Genomic DNA, 17,037 nt, shown 5'->3' with positions numbered 1-17,037 from the left:
CTGCAGCCTTGTATAGTCAGTATTGTAGAAGTACAGGTAAGGTTGGAAGGAGGAAAAAACAGAATTTTAGAGGGCTTACATAAGATACATCTCCCAGTTTCCTCACATACTGCTTTGTTATGGTTGGCAGGAGTTCCTTTTCTAAATCAGTCTACTTTGACCATTGTATACAATAATTGTCCAACTTCCTCTTCCCTTCAAACTGTGTCATTGCTCAGGGAGGGTGTGGGAAGGAGATGGAAAAGCCATGAATCCATCTTCTCAACTTTTAATTAATCAGAACAGTGTTGTAATTTCATAATTAATATCCTATCAGTCTAAATGAAGTGTTTATACTGATATTTTTGTCTTGTCAGAATAATCCTTGGCATGATTAACATATTCAAAACCCTTTTTGCAATTTCCTTTTAAAACAATCATTGATGATTTGGAATAGCTGCTTTTAATGCAGTTAAATTAAAAGGAAAATTAGATTTGCCATCAAATAGAATTCTCTGGAGAATTCCTGTTGCATCTTTTCCGTTTCGAGAATGTTATTCTGACAACAAAGTTCTTAAATAGTTATCTAAGATAGTGTTAGATGTTTTGAATGTCTTAACAGGTGATCAGAAAGTTAAGTGTCTGCTGTTCTGCAAATTTGTTTTGAGGCTTTTTATCTAGGAAAGATTAGAAAAGCTTTAATCTAAACCTGTCCTAACGCTTGATTCTGCTAATGACATTATTTGACTGAATTTCTGCTTTAAAGAAATGATCTCAGTGATTTCCCCTCCCTCCCCATGTATAGAAAATGAAGTTGAAGTTCAGAATTAGACAGATTTTTTGTGGGTGTGGAGAAAGCAGAGATGAGCTAGTGGTGAAGAAAAAAATCAAAGCCTTGCTTGCCTCATCAAGTTTCCATGCGGGGGAAAGAATATAATTGATCTGTATATATTAAAAGATACTGAAGTAGCAGAATAAATGGACGCTTTTCAGTAGCAACAAAACCAGGTTTGGCTCCCTCATGCAAAGATCACTTGTATACCTAGTGAAGTTGTAGTGATTTATTTTAAGATTGTTTGAAATGTCATTTTTTTAAAATGAAGAATGTTTAGTGCATTTTAAAAGAATCATGTCAGCCTTCATGGAGCGTGACTGTAAATAGGTGGGATTTTTTGGTGGGGTGTGTATATATATAGGTTTTTTTTTGTGTGTGTGCTTTTTTTTTTTTTTTTGTTGTTGTTAAACTGCAGTATTACCACTCAATAAGCATTGTATCTGTATTCAGAAGTAAGTGCTTCATATACCAGGCTTTGCAGTCAGGAGTTTAATTTAGGAGTCTAACCTGCTGTTATTGAACAAGTTTATAAACAGTTTTAGAAGTTAGTTGAATTTCTAATACAGAGCAGAAGAAAAACCAAATGTGAACCTTAACACTTTCAAATTTTTTTGGAGACAACATTGTTCTGAATCTCCTTTCCTGTTGCACCCCTTCCCCTTGCCCTGTTGTCATCAGTGTTATTGCATTTTCCTCTTCAGGAAGCTCAGTTAAGTAACATCAGTATTGTGATTAAAGACAAGGCACTCTATGCTTTTTGTCAAAATTTTGTCTGTTTTTTAAACTGTTAGATGTGGAAAGATGTGTTGCAGTGATGAACTTTTATTGAAATGACTGGAGTGAAAAATAATGCCACAAATTACTTTGTCAAGTTAACTGTTAGATCCTGCTCAGCCTACTTGCCATATGGAGGAGTTTAATTATTAAGAGTAGGAGTGATTTGCTTTGGGAGCTTCTAATTGAAAGATTAAATGAAGCTCACTGTGAGGCTGTGTCTCAAGCATTTGAAGATTTTTATTGACAACTTATGTAAGGGTTGAAGATAAAAACATGTTTATTGCCTTTACTGTGAATAGCTGTTTGAACATCAGGCAAAATTCTTGAAAACACTTGCTTTTTTCAGTAATTTCATTAATCCTTCTTGTATCTGAAACTCGGATTTGTACTCAGGTCTTCAAAAATTTATGTTCTCTTACAGGTTTTGTGCATTGAAAGGAGTCATATTTTGAATTGTTGAAGAAACTGTAATGTATTGAAGTACATGTAAAACTAAAGCACAACAGAAATACAAGGAAACAGTAATCCTGGTTAGGTGAAGATGCATTTGGTAGGGGGTTGGGGGTATTGTGGGTACCTGCTTTGTCTGTGGAAAATGCAAAGAAATCCACTTCTGTCATCGTGGCATGCTGGAACAGGGTTATTTTAAGCTGAGAGTATGTACTTAGGAAACTGACACTGTATAGTGCTTGCCTTTTCTGTGAGGCTTCCCTTTATTCCAGATGGCTTTTTAGGAATGAGGAATCATAAACCTAGCACAATAGTGCTGAATTCACCAGTAAAAGGCAGTCAAGGAAGCACTGTGGGTTTCCATAGGACGGCCATGTGTTAGCATAAAAAAAGTGCTCTCCCTTCTCAGTGAACGCTGAACATCCTCACAGAACAAAAGGGATGTGTAGTAGTTAGTCTCTTCAAATAACTTCCACCTGCTAAGTTGCTCTGAGTGAACTAATGGAAAAATTAAAAGGCATTTAAATCTTAAATTTGGAGGTGTGTACCTGATTCCAGGTAGCCCTGAAAAATCATGAAGGTTTTGTGTGTCCATTCATTCTTAAAAAGGCTCTTTTAGGCATTGAAAGCAAATAAAGGCCTGGGCACTTTGGGGCTGGATTGGAACTGCCAACACCTGGTTGGGATCACTGTCACAGGCTTTGGCACAGCCATAGCTTTTGTACTCCAGGGTCCACAGGCAAAGGAAGTGTGTGAGAAAGAACTGCTATTCATTGGTCTGTCAGTCCTTTTCGTTCCAAAGTCTGTTACACTCACAGCAGTTTAGGAAAAAGTAAATGCAGGATAGATGAAAGACTGTAAGGTGCATATACCCTTTTGCTTTGGAACCATTTCTAATGGTGTATTCCTAAATAAATATCAAGGGTTGTGCTGACATGAGTTCTTGAAGATATCAGTGTAATTAATTTTCCTAAAGGACTCGTGTTGACAGTGTCACTTTCTAAGTTTAACTTCTGTTGTATTTAGGGAATGGAATAAAGGGCTGTGAATCTACAGCTGAGGGGAATTTCAGTCTGAAGTTTTTCCCAGAGTCTCACCTTATTTTAACCTCACTGAAAAAGAGAGAAGGGGGATGGGGAAAGGAGGGGTGGGGGTAAGGGTGTGAAGTGTTATTTTCCCCTTGCCTGTAAATACAAAATTTCAAGTATCTTGGGTTGGATAACTGTGCTTTGCTCATTATGAGACTGTATGTCATGAGAGACTCCTGTGAACTGGTGAAGACTGTCCCCTTGTCTTAGAGCTGAGAGGCAGTTACTGCCTCAAGGCAGGAGAGGAGTTTGTTTCAAAATCCTCTGCCAAGTTTGTTGGGCCATGAGTTTGGCATTTAGTTTTTAGTAACAAATTGCCTCCTTATTATGACCAGTAGTTCTGAAACTTCCTCACTTCTGACTAGCATGAAAAACTGGACTGTAAAGTAACTGGTGCCTGGAGTGACGTATGCTGTGCTTTTATGCCTCTTGTCCACCTTCTCTCTTTTGTTTGCTTTGCTGATTCTTCTGTGCTTTCTCTTAAAGGAACGCACAAATTCCAAGCTATCATTCCATGGGTGAATTTATCATCTCTCCTTTTTCTTGTGATGATCATTTTGATCTAAGTGTATTTATGACAACACACCAGACGCACTAGGAAAGAGAAATGGGTCCAGACATGAAATTAGGTATGTCCTTAAAGTACAGTAGAAAGTTTGGAATCCCAGAACACCTTCAATAGAGTGGATTCAAAGTGAAAAATAAATTATCAACTAGTCTTATGACTTGCTGAGGGGCCTCAGGGCTGTATCTATGGTGTTTGCTGTATCTTAAGACTTTTCCTCTTGGCTTTTATCCAGTATATCCAATATGTATCCTATATCATAGAATCATAGAATAGGTTGGGTTGGAAAAGACCTCCAAGATCATCAAGTCCAACCCCTGATCCAACTCCAGTTACTATATCATGGCACTAAGGGCCACATCCAATCTCTTTTTAAAAACCTCCAGGGATGGTGAATCCACCACCTCTCTGGGTAGGCCGTTCCAATGCCTGATTACTCTCTCTGTAAAGAATTTCTTCCTAACATCTAACCTAAACCTATATATATATATACATATCCAATATATAAATATCCAATTAACTAACCATACTTCATCCAGCAGTAATTTGAATTGTTTTTACCATGCAATTGAAGCAAGATACCGCATGATGGAATATTCTGCAGAGCTGCAGATAATAAAATTCCTGTCAGCTGTTTTTTGGATTTGGTAGGGCTCCATAGGTGTGCTTGTGAAATGCTTTTCACTTGTTCTTTAGGCTGAAGTAGCTTTCTAATTTTCTTTTGTTTTGAGATTGTTCTCTGAAAAAGGGGATGATGACCCGTGTTGTCAGTCCGGGAATGTTTAATTTTTACCAGCTTTATAATAGTAAGTAGCTTCAGAGTAAATCTAGATTCTGTTTAGAGTGGGTTAATTTTTATTACAGTCAACATGTGGTCTTACTCTGTTTCTCAGTCCCAAAAAGAGCGATTGGCACTCTATCGTTTCTTAAGAGAGAGATCAAGTGTTCTTGGAGCCAGCGCATGGGACATTTGAAGCACCAGCAGCCTGTTTACTTCTCTCAAGAAGAACCATAGCTCCTTAAAGTGCCTTTTTGCTTAAATATCCTAAAAAGGCATATTTAAGATAAGTACTCTGATTAAGGAACTGATCAACATGAACTGTGTGAAATATGCTTTGAGAAAACCTTTTTGATTTGAAAAGCTGGGCTTTCAGCTGAACAAAATAAAAGAACATTTGAGTGGGTGCTTGCAACTTGTGAACACTATCTGATGTTCTATGTAGGAATAGAACTAAGTATAAATTAAGCAAGCTGGGTGTGTTTGGGGGACCTGTTTATCAGTTTTTGATGTTTATGCTTTCTTCTAAGTTAAAATACAGTGTAGATGTAAACATGTAATACAGAGATGGTTCTTCTGATGGGTGGTTGTATTTAAGTAAATTCATACACCTTGTTCATGGCCACTGGAATTTAATTACTAGCAGAGGTGATTTATTACTATTTCAAGGGAAGCCTTTCTACAGCATTTCTACATAGTCCTGTATTGCAGGGCTGAGTCCTTTAATGCCCCCCACTGTATTAAATTTTTAATTGCAGGGCAAAAATCTAAAGCTTGAGTATTGTGAAATTAAACCTTTCGTAATAAAACAAAGATGGAAAAATAAAGTAGATTCTTTTAAATGTAAAAAAAAAAGTTACTTGGTTTCTCTTAATAAAATATTAGTTGCATTCAAAAGCTGAAAAATAGAGTTTTTGATTGGCCTGGATTAATATTTAGTAATTAATTTAGTAATTAAATATTTAGTAATATTTAATACTTAGCAATTTAGTAAAGAAGAGATTTAGAATTTTGTCTTTCTGAATTACATGAAGTATTTCTAAAAGCAGCATCTTTCTGTATAATAAAACTTGACCGTAAAGTAAGAATGCATTGACTTGCATCTAGTCTTGGGAATCAGTTATGTTAATTATGCATCTGAGATTACAACTATGTTGTGGTTATCTTCATTCTTCTACTTTGTAGCCTTATGCATTCAATTATTTTTGATTTTTGACTGTTTTAGAATTTATAATAGAAAAGCAGAATCATGTTAATCCAACTAGTATGAAATAATAACAATACAATAAATTTACTTTTCTGTCCAAACTCTTGAATCTCTCTATTTCTGTATGTGCTTCCTTTACATTACTTGTATAAATGAGCCTTTTAATAAATGCTGTAGCAATATGAAAGCTTAAATCTTCTGATAGACTAGAAGCAAAAATTACTCATATGTATTTGTATTTGCAAATTTGTATTTGCATTGATTAAAGTGTAGTTTATGGGACTAGTCACTGCATTTTTATAATGCCTGTTACAGTGGGAATTCACTATCTTATTTAAGCTGAACTTTCAAAAAAAGGTTTCTGTATCCTTCTCCACATTTTGTTCTTTGGTGTTGTTGGATACATCAGAACTAGTGAAATAGTTAGCTATTAGTTAATGCCTCGGACTGTGAAAGACCAGTGTAGTGATGGTTGATCATTATGCATTGTAGAATTTTGGAACATTTGGCATATGCCTTATAGAAGGGAAAGAACAGAGATTTAACAGGCTGATGTGGTGCAAGCTGAGCCATAAGATGTGCACAAATCATGAGCCTTCAGTAATGAATGCAAATGAAAACATACTATTTTTGACTTGGAAACCTGCTCCACGGCAACTGCCGTGTGTAATCAGAGGGTACGGGAGTGATATATCATGTACTACATAGTCATATAAATATATCAGCTGAAATTTTCTTGCAGTGCACTTTCTTCTCTTGCAGTCCTCCTTGAATATTTTGTGTTCAGTAGTACTACTGACTTAGATTTTTATCTGCAATGTGATTACCATCCCTTTGTTATCTGTTTATGAAGCTGTGATTGTATGACAGGACAGTTCTTTTCCTTCTCCTCCACCGCTCTCTATGTAGCCCAGATGTTCAGAAAGGAGGTTGGGAAATGCAGTGACTCTATTTGCTGTTGTAGTGACATATTACTGAGGGTAGATGATAGAAGAAAAAGTGGAAATAGTAAGTTACTGGGGTGGAAAAAAACAAAGTGTCAAAACCATTCCACCTTATTTTTGGGGATTGCTTCCTGGATAAAAAAAAAAAAAAAAAGAGTTGATTTACACACACACCGCCCTTTCACATTTTTTGTAATAATTATTATTTTACAGTTAAATTTGATATCTATTACCTGGTGATTATGGCAATGAAGTACAGGTACACAATACAGAAATGTAAACCCTTTCTTTTGCTTGGGAGCTTTATATTCTGGAGTGACACTAACTAAAGTTTCTGGTTTGTTTTTGTTTTTTTTTCCTCACTTTAGATCCCTGCAGTTCACTCAGCCCACCATGCTTTACTGAGGAGGACCGATTCAGCCTAGAAGCTCTCCGCATGATCCATAAGCAAATGGATGATGACAAAGATGGTGGTATTGAAGTAGATGAAAGTGATGAGGTAGGAGTAAAAAAAACTTCACTTGTGCATGCATGAGGTCTTTTTTTCCCCCTCATTGTTTTGTATAGCTGCTCTTTATCTTCCAGCACTTGGGTAGTTGTTGCTGTTTTTCTTAATTCGGCCCTTCCCTCAGCCAAATATGGAAGGAAAGTCAAATTTCTATAATTATCTGAAATGGGATATTACTGTCTATTGTTCTAGCCTAAAGGAAAGTTTTGTAGGACTATGTATAAAAGCTGTTATTTTTGTGATTGGTGTAACAAGTAGGCAAATGGTGTCGGCTTAGCTTGTGGTGAGGTTTCTGTGATCCATCGCCTGGTATTACAGTTTCTTTGCTCAAAGTTTTCCTGCTTAAGGCATCACTGGCATTCCTATTTGCTTTTGATCTGTTGCAAGTACTTCATGGTGCAAAGCAAAACCTTTTATAGACAGCAGTTTGGAAAGATTTCTGGTTTTGCTTACATTTTACAGGCAAGTGGTAATCACCTCCTGCTGTAGGGTTAATGGTAGATTAAGACCAATGAACTAAGGAAGGTTATACAGACCTGCCTAAAGTTTTTTGTGTCTGTGTTCAAATGAGTTTGGTAGGCAGGCTCCTGGTGGTCCTGGCAAAGGACATGCCCTTGCACTTACTCAACTTTACCATCAGGATTCTCAAAAGTACTAGTAGGAATGGAAATACCTGTGTAGTTTAATTGTGTTTACTTTGCATTCTGGCAGTTGTTAGGCACAGGCTTGAGAAAGGAAGGGGAGTGAAGTTGTCCCCTAAAAATGAGGGTATTGTCGTGTGGCTCTGATACCCATTTTCACTGTAGATGAATGAGATAAGACTCTTGCCCTGCTTTGTCATCCTTTTATATAACATGTAGAAGAAGATTGCTCTCCCTGAATGAGTTAGGTTATGAATTATCATTTGTCAAGTTTAATATGATGCTACTTACTTTTCTGTGTGCCTGTGTGCAAACAGCATCAACAGGCCACATCCAACCTGACCTTGAGTTCTTCTGGGATGGGACATCCACAACTTCTCTGAACAACCTGTTCTGGTGCCTCACTGTCCTCTGGGTAAAAAATTTATTCTTAACAGGTAATCTAAATCTCTCCTATTTCAGCTTAAAACCTTTCTCCCTTGTCCTATCACTACCTGCCTGTGTAAAAAGTTGTTCTCCCTCTTTTTTATACCCTTCCTTTGAGTACTGAAGGTCACAATAAGATCTCCCTGCAGCCTTCTCCAGGCTGAACAATCACAACTCTGTCTGTCTTCATAGGAGAGGTGCTCCAGCCCTCTAAGCATCTTGGTGGCTTCCTCTGGACTTGCTCCAACAGGTCAATGTGTTTGTTGTGCTGAGGACCCCAGAACCAGATGCAGTACTCCAGGTGGGGTCTCACAAGAGCATAATAGAAGGGAAAAATCAACTCCCTTGACCTGCTGGCCACTTCTCTTTTGATGCTGCCCAGGATACAGTTGGCCTTCTGGCTGTGAGTGCAAACTGTTTGCTCATGTCCAGCTTTTTATCCATGAGAACCTCCAAGTCCTTCTCTGCAGGGCTGCTCTCAGTGGGTTCTCCCAGTCTGTGCTCATGTCTGGCATTGGCCCAACCCACATGCAGCACCTTGCACTTGGACCTCATGAGGTTCTCGTGGGCCTACTTCTCAGGGTTGTCCAGGTCCCTCTGGATGACATCCCTTCTTTCTGTTGTGCCAGCTGCACTGCCCAGCTTTGGGTCATCTGTAAACTTGCTGAGGGTGCATCCAATCTGTCTGTCATTGATGAAGATATCACAGAGCACCTGCCCTGACAGAAGTCCCTGATGGGCACCACTCATCACTGGCCTCCACCTGGACGTGGAGCCATTGACCTCAACTCTCTGGCTGTGTCCCTTCAACCAGTTCCTTATCCACCAAATGGTCCACGCTTTTAATCCATCTCTCTCCAGTTTGGAGAAAAGGATGTTAAGTGGGATCATGTCAGAAGCCTTTCAGAAGTCTGGGTAGACAACATGGGTTCGTTCATGTTCCCTTTCTGACCACTGCAGTCATCCTATCACAGGGGGCCACCAGGTGTGTTAGACACTCTTTGCCCTTAGTGAAGCAGTGCTGGCTGTCTCAGATCACATCACTGTGTGTGCCTTAACGTTGCTTCCTTGAGGATCTGCTCCAGGCACAGAGCTGAGGCTCACTGTTCTTTAGTTCCCCAGTCTTCCTTTCTTCTCATTTTAAGTAGGAGTGATGGTTCCCTTTTCCCAGTCACCAGGGACTTTACCTGACTACCATGGCTTTTATAATATAATGCAGATAATCTAGCTCTGTTATTGCAAAATGTTGGGTGGTTGTCATTAATGTTTGGGACAGGCACAGTCCAGTGTGAAAACTGAAACATCATTGATGGATTGTGAGCTTCCTAATGAACTTCCCAGCACTTTGATTCTCTTGACTTGTACTGCATTTGCTATACATGGAAGCTGAGAAAGTTAGAAGAAAACACAGAAATATTTATGCATTGGAAACTTTTTATTAGTATTCAGAAGATCCGTCCTGGTATTCAGTGGACCATCTTTGTCTGACCTTAAGTTTCTTCCTGTTCCAGAGGAAGCAACAGAAGCTACTCTTAAGACCTGTTTAAGTGGCTGAAATTAGAACAGTTGATGAGGGATGCTGTTTCAGCTGGGGTACTGACAGATGAGTGAAACTGTATATTCAAACTACTTATTGTGCATAAAATAAGATGACTGAAATGTAGCCCTTGTTTCTGCTAGTTCATTTTAAACTATTGAACAAATATTTAATAACCCCCTCCCTGCAAATTAGCTCTACATGTATTTTCCATGCAAATCAGTGATGAATATGTATTTGCATAGGGTGTTTTCTTCTAAGGCATTAAATGCAAATCTGAAATTAATGAGAAATGCAGTTTAATTGCAAGTTCAGCTAGTAATTTGTATGTTCTTCTTTTACTTAGTAGTGCTTTTACTGGATCTTTACAAGAATCGTAAAAGATCTCCATTTCAACAACATAGTTACATAGTTGCCTGATTACAGGTCTGAATATATGCTAAATATATCCTAATATACACTTTCAGAACCAGATTTTTTTTTTTGTTTCTGTCACAGTGGGTAGTGCTGCTTGTCTTGATTAAAAACGAGGACTGATAATTAAAAAATCTTTATTAGAAGTAAAGCTTACATGAAATACAGGGATTTTACTTAACAGCAGGGAATGGATTTTCTGTTTTATGCTTCATGGTTTTTACTTGCAAGACTCCTGGAAGAGCAGCATATTGAGGATGTTGATGAGCTTTTTATTTGACAGGAAGAATGTCACAAAGTAGAATAACTTTCTGCTGTTTTACCAGCACTAAAACACTGTTACAAGTGTATATTTACACCAAGGAAGGAAGTTCTTGTAAATAAGTTATTTTGAGAGGGGGAGGTAAAAAAGAGCTAAAGGTGAACTATTTATTTTAATTATTTTAATTTGCTAATCCAGTTAACTCCCAACAGTGATTTCAGACATTTCATCTGCACCCGGTTTATTTTTCCTAATGTTTTCATGCCCTGTTTTATGTTGTAGTTTGTTTTTCCTCTGTATAATGAAGGCTCACATAAAATCATTCTGTAGAGAAGGAGTTTTTTTTTTTTTTTTTTTAGGATATAAGAAAATTTGAACTTGTTATAAGAAATTTCTTATTTTCTCAAAAATGGTCTGATACTGGAAGCCCGTTGGACCTACTTTATATAGGCTGGAAAGAAGCTTGTATTTGACCTTGATGACATTAATGTGGGGAAACCTGATCTAAATTTTTAGCACGGGATTTAATAGTTATGGAAACACATGAGGGATTTATTGAAGTCTTCTAAGTAAGTTAGAAGGGCTCTAGTCTGAGCATAAACTAGTTAAATTTTTTTTCCTTATTTTTTGGTATGGTACAGGAGAGAAAAGGAAAAAGGAAGGATATGAAGAAACACCCAAACCTATGCTTATTGTTAGGGCAGTCTAATATGAATTTTTCTATCAGGTCTAGGTCCTACTATTATTACTTTATTAATATATACAAGATTGCAGTTGTTTAAACTTGTTTCAAGAGATAGGCTGTAAATGGGTAACTGAAAGGGAGAATGTAGTATTGCTAACTGAGGTTGTAGTTGTGTTGTGGGAGGTTATCTGCCTCGGGAAGCATCTATTGCACCTTGTGAATGTGACTTGTTTTAATGATAAGGAGTCACTAGAATAAAGACAGACATATATTCACTATTTACATGGATTCTTCCTGTTTCCAAAGAACCTCCATATGTAGGTCCTACATGAAGTAATTTTCTCGAGGAATCTCTCAACAGTACTAGAATAAATTGACGTTTTTGAAATATTATTATCTTACTGTGTGTCTAATGTTGCACCAAGCTAATGGCACAAATTTACAGCTTTGCATGGGGTATTTGGATAGGTCACTTAATGTATTCATATTTTGTTTAAGCTTTTTTAATGAGGGAATTTGCATCATTACTTAACAAAAAACCCCCCCAAACCAAACAAACCTGAGAGAAAACAATCAAACAAATGAAAGACACAGTACGGAGAGGAAAAGACTGCAGCACTGGAAGCATTGAATGGATTTTAAGAATGGTCAAAGTTCAAACTGCAGAGACAACATGCAGAAATGCCTGACCTAAAAATGTTATCTGGAGACAAGAATCAAACAGAATCTAGCTTTAGTGGCCTTAACTACGGAAGATGATTGTCTTTTATACAGTGATTAAAGCAGGAAAATTAGATAGAATGATTTGATCTGGAATAGTAACAGTAACATAGCACTTTGGCTATAGTAATTTTGACAGGGGCAGAATGTTTGGTAACCCAAGATCTTCCTTTTGAAGTGACCCTTTCTGATTGGATGGGCTCTGTGAAGATATTGTTTGAGGAGTTGTGTTCATATTTGCATCCATGATGCAAACAGTCTGAGAGGATCAACAAACATGATGTCTTGAGAGAGAGTATGCTGTGTTTTTTAAGAGAAGGAAAAAGGTCAAAGGAAGAATCCAGAAGGAAAGAGAAATGGATAAAATACAGAGGTCAAGTGTAAACAACTCAGTTAAAAATTAATAATTTATAGAACTGGGGTGAGTTCAGAAGCATATGCTTCAGTATATCCTTCCTTTAGTGCTCATTTGTGATGCAAAGTTTTATTATAGGGGAGAATCAGTCCATGCTCCTAATACTTCTTTTTATTACGTAATTAATTTGCTAGTCATAGTTTTGGTTGTTTATGCATCCTTTCTTTTAGCAGTTAAAATGGTACATGCACTGGTACATCGCAATCTGTTTTATAAGCTTACTAAATTAAATTATTTTGCACCAGTAATACCAGTTTAGGACAACCTGGAGAAATAAAATTTAACATCTAATTTTACACTCTGAAATTATTTTCTGAATTACTACTGAAATAGATCTGCATGTTCAATTTGTATGATGATGAATTGGTGAAAGAAGTCTGTAGATACCTTTGTTCTTTATATAGTTCCTTAAAAGATATAACAAATGAATGAGACATGAATTAGTACTTCAGACCAGAGACCTATTCATTTGAATAATCTGTTCTGGACAGTAATGAGCACTAAACACTTAGGGCAAAATTGCAAGACATTCCATGACAGGAAATCTTAATGAAGTAGATGCTGAGATAGTGTGGTGCTCCCATTTTAATTATGTATATTTTGGATATTGGGAGCATAAAGTGTGAGGTGAAGAAGTATTTTGAGAATGTAACATTAAACTTGGAATGATGCTAACTGAATAGCCCTTCTGTCTTATTGAACAAAAGCAAAATCTTGTACAAAATTTGTCTTTCTTTTCATCTTGAGGGGGAGTAAAGATTTAGCAGAAGATTTTGAAGAGGGGGAAGTACTGCTGTGTATGGAACAGATGTTAAAAAGTAACAGATGATATAGCTCAGAAGCTTGATCTCCATTTCGTTAGTACATCTTGGGCCCTGGTTAAACTTCAGGAGCCTACCACAGGTGTTATTTCAGCTGGGAGAGGTTCTACTATAGACCAAGCTCTTAGTTAATTTTGTTCTCTGCAAATATGCTCTCATCAAGATGTTAAATGTCCCTGAAAATTCCCTTAGTATTCTGGATTTGTCCTTGTCATTTATATAATAAAGGTCCTTAAACTGATGTTCGTATTTCCGTAAACTACTTTGTATTTCAGTATCACCTGCTTAGGCAAAATTCTGCATGTGGAAAAATACCTGCTGCAGTGGTTCGGAAACTGAAAACATTACAACTGTTTTTGTCATGATACTGGGATGGCTCTTGAGCATGTTTTACATCTCACTGTGCAAGAACATTCTGTTATGAACACTGATCATTCAAACAAGTATTTTGAACTTCCTAACCCATGTCACAAACCTTTTCCCCAAAAGCTTTTTGGTTACTTTGATTCCCTTAATTTATTGTAGCTCTCTTAATAGAGGCCTTTTGTGCATTATTTTTTTTTCTCATTCAACTGCTAATGTATTTGTTCCCAGGCAGAGTGTCTTTTAGTCTCCTGAAGTTTTGTGAGCAATTCTGAATGTGTCCACGTAGTTTGTTTTTTCAGAGCAGGATAAGAAGCCAGGACTTGTCTGAAAACATGAGCGTGTTAGTTGATGGTTAAATTGTGCAAAGTCCTATAGGGAAGCAGTGTGTGTTATCATGGGTACAGTTGCATGGAAACCTATTCCAATGTGATTTGGATCAGACCTACCTCATGCCTTGCCTCCTTGGAGGTACTTAGGCTAATAATATGTAGCTGTCTGCACCTGTTTATGTGGCATTGCAGGCATGTAGTCCTGCTACAATGGAATGCCCCCTTGGAAATTCTTTGGCTTTGAAAGGTTGCGAAGTTTGTTAGAGTAGAATAGCTGCAGTTTTGTTTTGAACTGCAATAATCTTTTTTTGGTAGAATGTGTAGATTACTTAAGATATACTTGGTAACACTTTCCTTATTATGTCCTATGTTTTTCTAGTAATGTTTTTCTTATGCCTAAATACATTTTCTTATTTTACTGTGTAACATCTTTAGAAGCCATTTCTGTAGGGTAGGCAATTGCAAAAGCTGTCATACCTGAATTATAATATGTTGCCTTTTAAAAGCACATTTGCCATTATAATTTATTCAGTACATGTGACATTGCAATAGCTGCAGTAAGTCTGGTAGCAATAGATGGGAAGGCTGTCTAGCAATAACTTGAGTGTATCTGAAGGGTTATAGGAAATCTGAAGGGTTATAGTAAAAATGAAATTCTAAGTTTTGCAAGTCTCCCTTTGAAGGAATGAACCTGAAGGAAATAACACTGCTTGAGGAAGAAAGTAATACTTAGCCAGGAAATGTTATTAATTGCTCTTAAAGTAAACTTGTCAGTTAGAGGGTCTATTTTAAGTTGATGAAACTGAAAATCATAAACTTGAGCCTTCAACCAGAACAAAATATAAACAGCATATGAATGCTTCCTGCTGCAGTTAGTGAGTGTGGTTAATTTTACTTTTCCACTGGCATTTGCAAAAATATGCAGTTTCTCATTTGCTTCTCAAGGAGCAAGTGTCTCTTGCAGCTTCCGTATTTTAAGTTGAGTTTAGTTTTCAAGCACTGTCTCTGATACCAGTCAAACTTGTATTGAATTTTGGGGTGTCTTTTTACCTCTTTTACAATGGTCAGATTTTTTTTTTTTAATTTATTTTTTTTTGGTGTGGTTCTTGATTCAGATTGGTTTTTGTTTATGAGTTGACTGGATTTTGGTGAAACTTACAGTACTAAAGGCTTTCTGAAGAGGAAGGAAGGTGGTGTGTACCTGACCCTGGAACTTTTTCAGAGCTCCACAAGTCCTGTCCCCTCCAGGCAGGAAAAAGTTTCCTCTCTAGCTATTACACTGCCGAACCTTGGACTTTATGATGTTGATCTTTGTAGAGGTACAGTTATGGAGTTTTAGGATCAAGACTCCATTTCAAGTCTTAGGTGTGGAGGTTTTTTTACTGTCTACTTGTTTTTGAAGTAACTATATTGACAAATGATTTTTTTTTTTGTTTTACACAGAGTTTTTAGGTAATTTATCTCTTGCTTTTTTGGTTTCAACTTTGTAGTCTTAAAAGGACTTCTCCTTCCTGAGTAATTATGTTGGCTAAGATAATCCCTAGATGCGTTTTTATTAGAGTTTATTCTTTTAACCTCCCTATTTAGAGTTATTTTTCTAACCTTTTCTTTGTATACTTAATGACCAGGGCAACAGAAAAGAGATAAGCTGCCATGACAAGGAACAGAAAAATCTTCTTTAGTTTACTAGAGTTGTTCTGGTTTTGTCTTTCTTCAGTTTAGGACACGATTCTTTTTTGTGAAGAAATGCTTCCATATTAGGCCAGTTTCGAAATGAAGAACCTCGCTGAGAAAGCCATCGTGATTGTTTTCACAGGATCTGGGAGCAGTGTGGGTAGGATAGAAGAGAAGATGGGCTTTTCACTTAGAAGTTCTCACGGGTGTAGAACCTCTCCCCCTGGGCAGTAACTGTGGGTAGGATAGAACAAAAGATGGGCTTTTCACTTAGAAGTTCTCACGGGTGTAGAACCTCTCCCCCTGGGCAGTAACTGTACTTGCTACTGACTGCAAGCTGCTCACAAGTTTGAGTGCTGACAGTCCCTGTTCAATAAAGGACGTTAGTCAAATACTCTAATCCGTCTCTCGGTGTAAATGAGGTCCTGTATCACCCTGTCCTCCCGGGAAATCCCGTGCTGCGGACTTGGATCCGCGCTTCCCGCGGCCCTGCGAGCGCGGGGGCTGCTGCGCCCTCTGCGGGCGCCGGCGCCGAACGGCAGGAGCGGCTCCTCCGGGTTTTACATCGCAGTGCTCTCCTAGGGTTCCTTGTAGTGCTTAGTTTGGGGTGAGATGTAACACCTTGAAGCTTTTCTATTTGTCATTTGGCGTCTTCCTTCTCTCATTCTGACCACATATTGTTAATAGCTGTATTGTTAACGGCAAATCAGATTTTTCCTTGACCTCTAACTGCACAAGTATTCTCATCCTTCACTGTTTTACAGCCTTTGCTGACAACTAGCAGTAAAGATCGGAGCAAGTTTGTATAAACAAAACTGATCTGAGTTTTAGCTGAGAAGATGCAAAATGGGCTTAAGCTTGTACATACAACATATGTACATGTATACATTCTGTTCCTCTTCAGAAACTTCATCACCCTCCAACAAAAATTGGTTTTTAAAACAAATCTCCATACCTGACATTTGGAGTCACCAAGGGCAGTCTTATCATCAGTTACTAGAAAGCTGAAGAGTGTTAGCATTTACCTTAGCACCCATATGAAGAGAGACAATTTTTACAGGGAGGAACATATAGTATAGTATAGTATAGAATATTTTTTGCTGAATTTTTAGTATATTTTTTTCTAAGTTCACAAAAGGTATGCTGAGGATGTCAGCTGGTAGTAGGTACCTGCAGTCTGGAGGGAAAAGGTGAGTTGGGCAAATACCGATTGTTTCTTGCTGTTCCAGCTGTGAGACTGCTTTAATCTGGAAATGCTTAGAGACACAAGTGGATAAGAATATTATCCTTGTTTTCTTATTGTTTAGTTCCTGCTTTTCAGTTTACCCTTTAATAAACATGGTATGGGAATGAATAAGATAATCCATCTTTGGTTGCACATTGAATGATAGTTGTAGAATTTTCCAGCTTCGTAGTAGTATTGCCAATGTGGGAAGGATTCGTAGTTCCTACTTAGACTATGGAATATGCAGCTGATATTTTTACATTTGCATACATTTACAGCATATAGTTTTGTGTTTATTAAACATTTTTACTGCTGCTGATCCATAATGTTTCAGAAGTTCTGTAATAGCCCTTGCTCCAACAGGCTACTCTTTGCAGTTCTCATATATTTC

The 17,037-nt window shown here is 37.5% G+C and overlaps 1 protein-coding gene across 2 annotated transcripts in view; it reads left to right on the top strand.

The window, feature by feature from the left end:
- STIM2 (stromal interaction molecule 2) overlaps nt 1-17,037 on the top strand; it is a 71,817-nt gene that overhangs the window by 28,578 nt on the left and 26,202 nt on the right. For both annotated transcript variants that reach the window (XM_027897525.1, XM_027897527.1), the window contains exon 2: nt 6,992-7,122. In XM_027897525.1, the coding sequence (XP_027753326.1) occupies nt 6,992-7,122 (131 nt within the window). The remainder of the gene's footprint in view (nt 1-6,991; nt 7,123-17,037) is intronic.

Source organism: Empidonax traillii, unplaced genomic scaffold, assembly GCF_003031625.1.
Source record: "Empidonax traillii isolate 1590-97213 ecotype Southwest subspecies unplaced genomic scaffold, ASM303162v1 scaffold545:size423049, whole genome shotgun sequence".
NCBI classification, from domain to species: Eukaryota; Metazoa; Chordata; class Aves; order Passeriformes; family Tyrannidae; genus Empidonax; species Empidonax traillii.
This window is presented reverse-complemented; position numbering and strand designations above follow the sequence as displayed.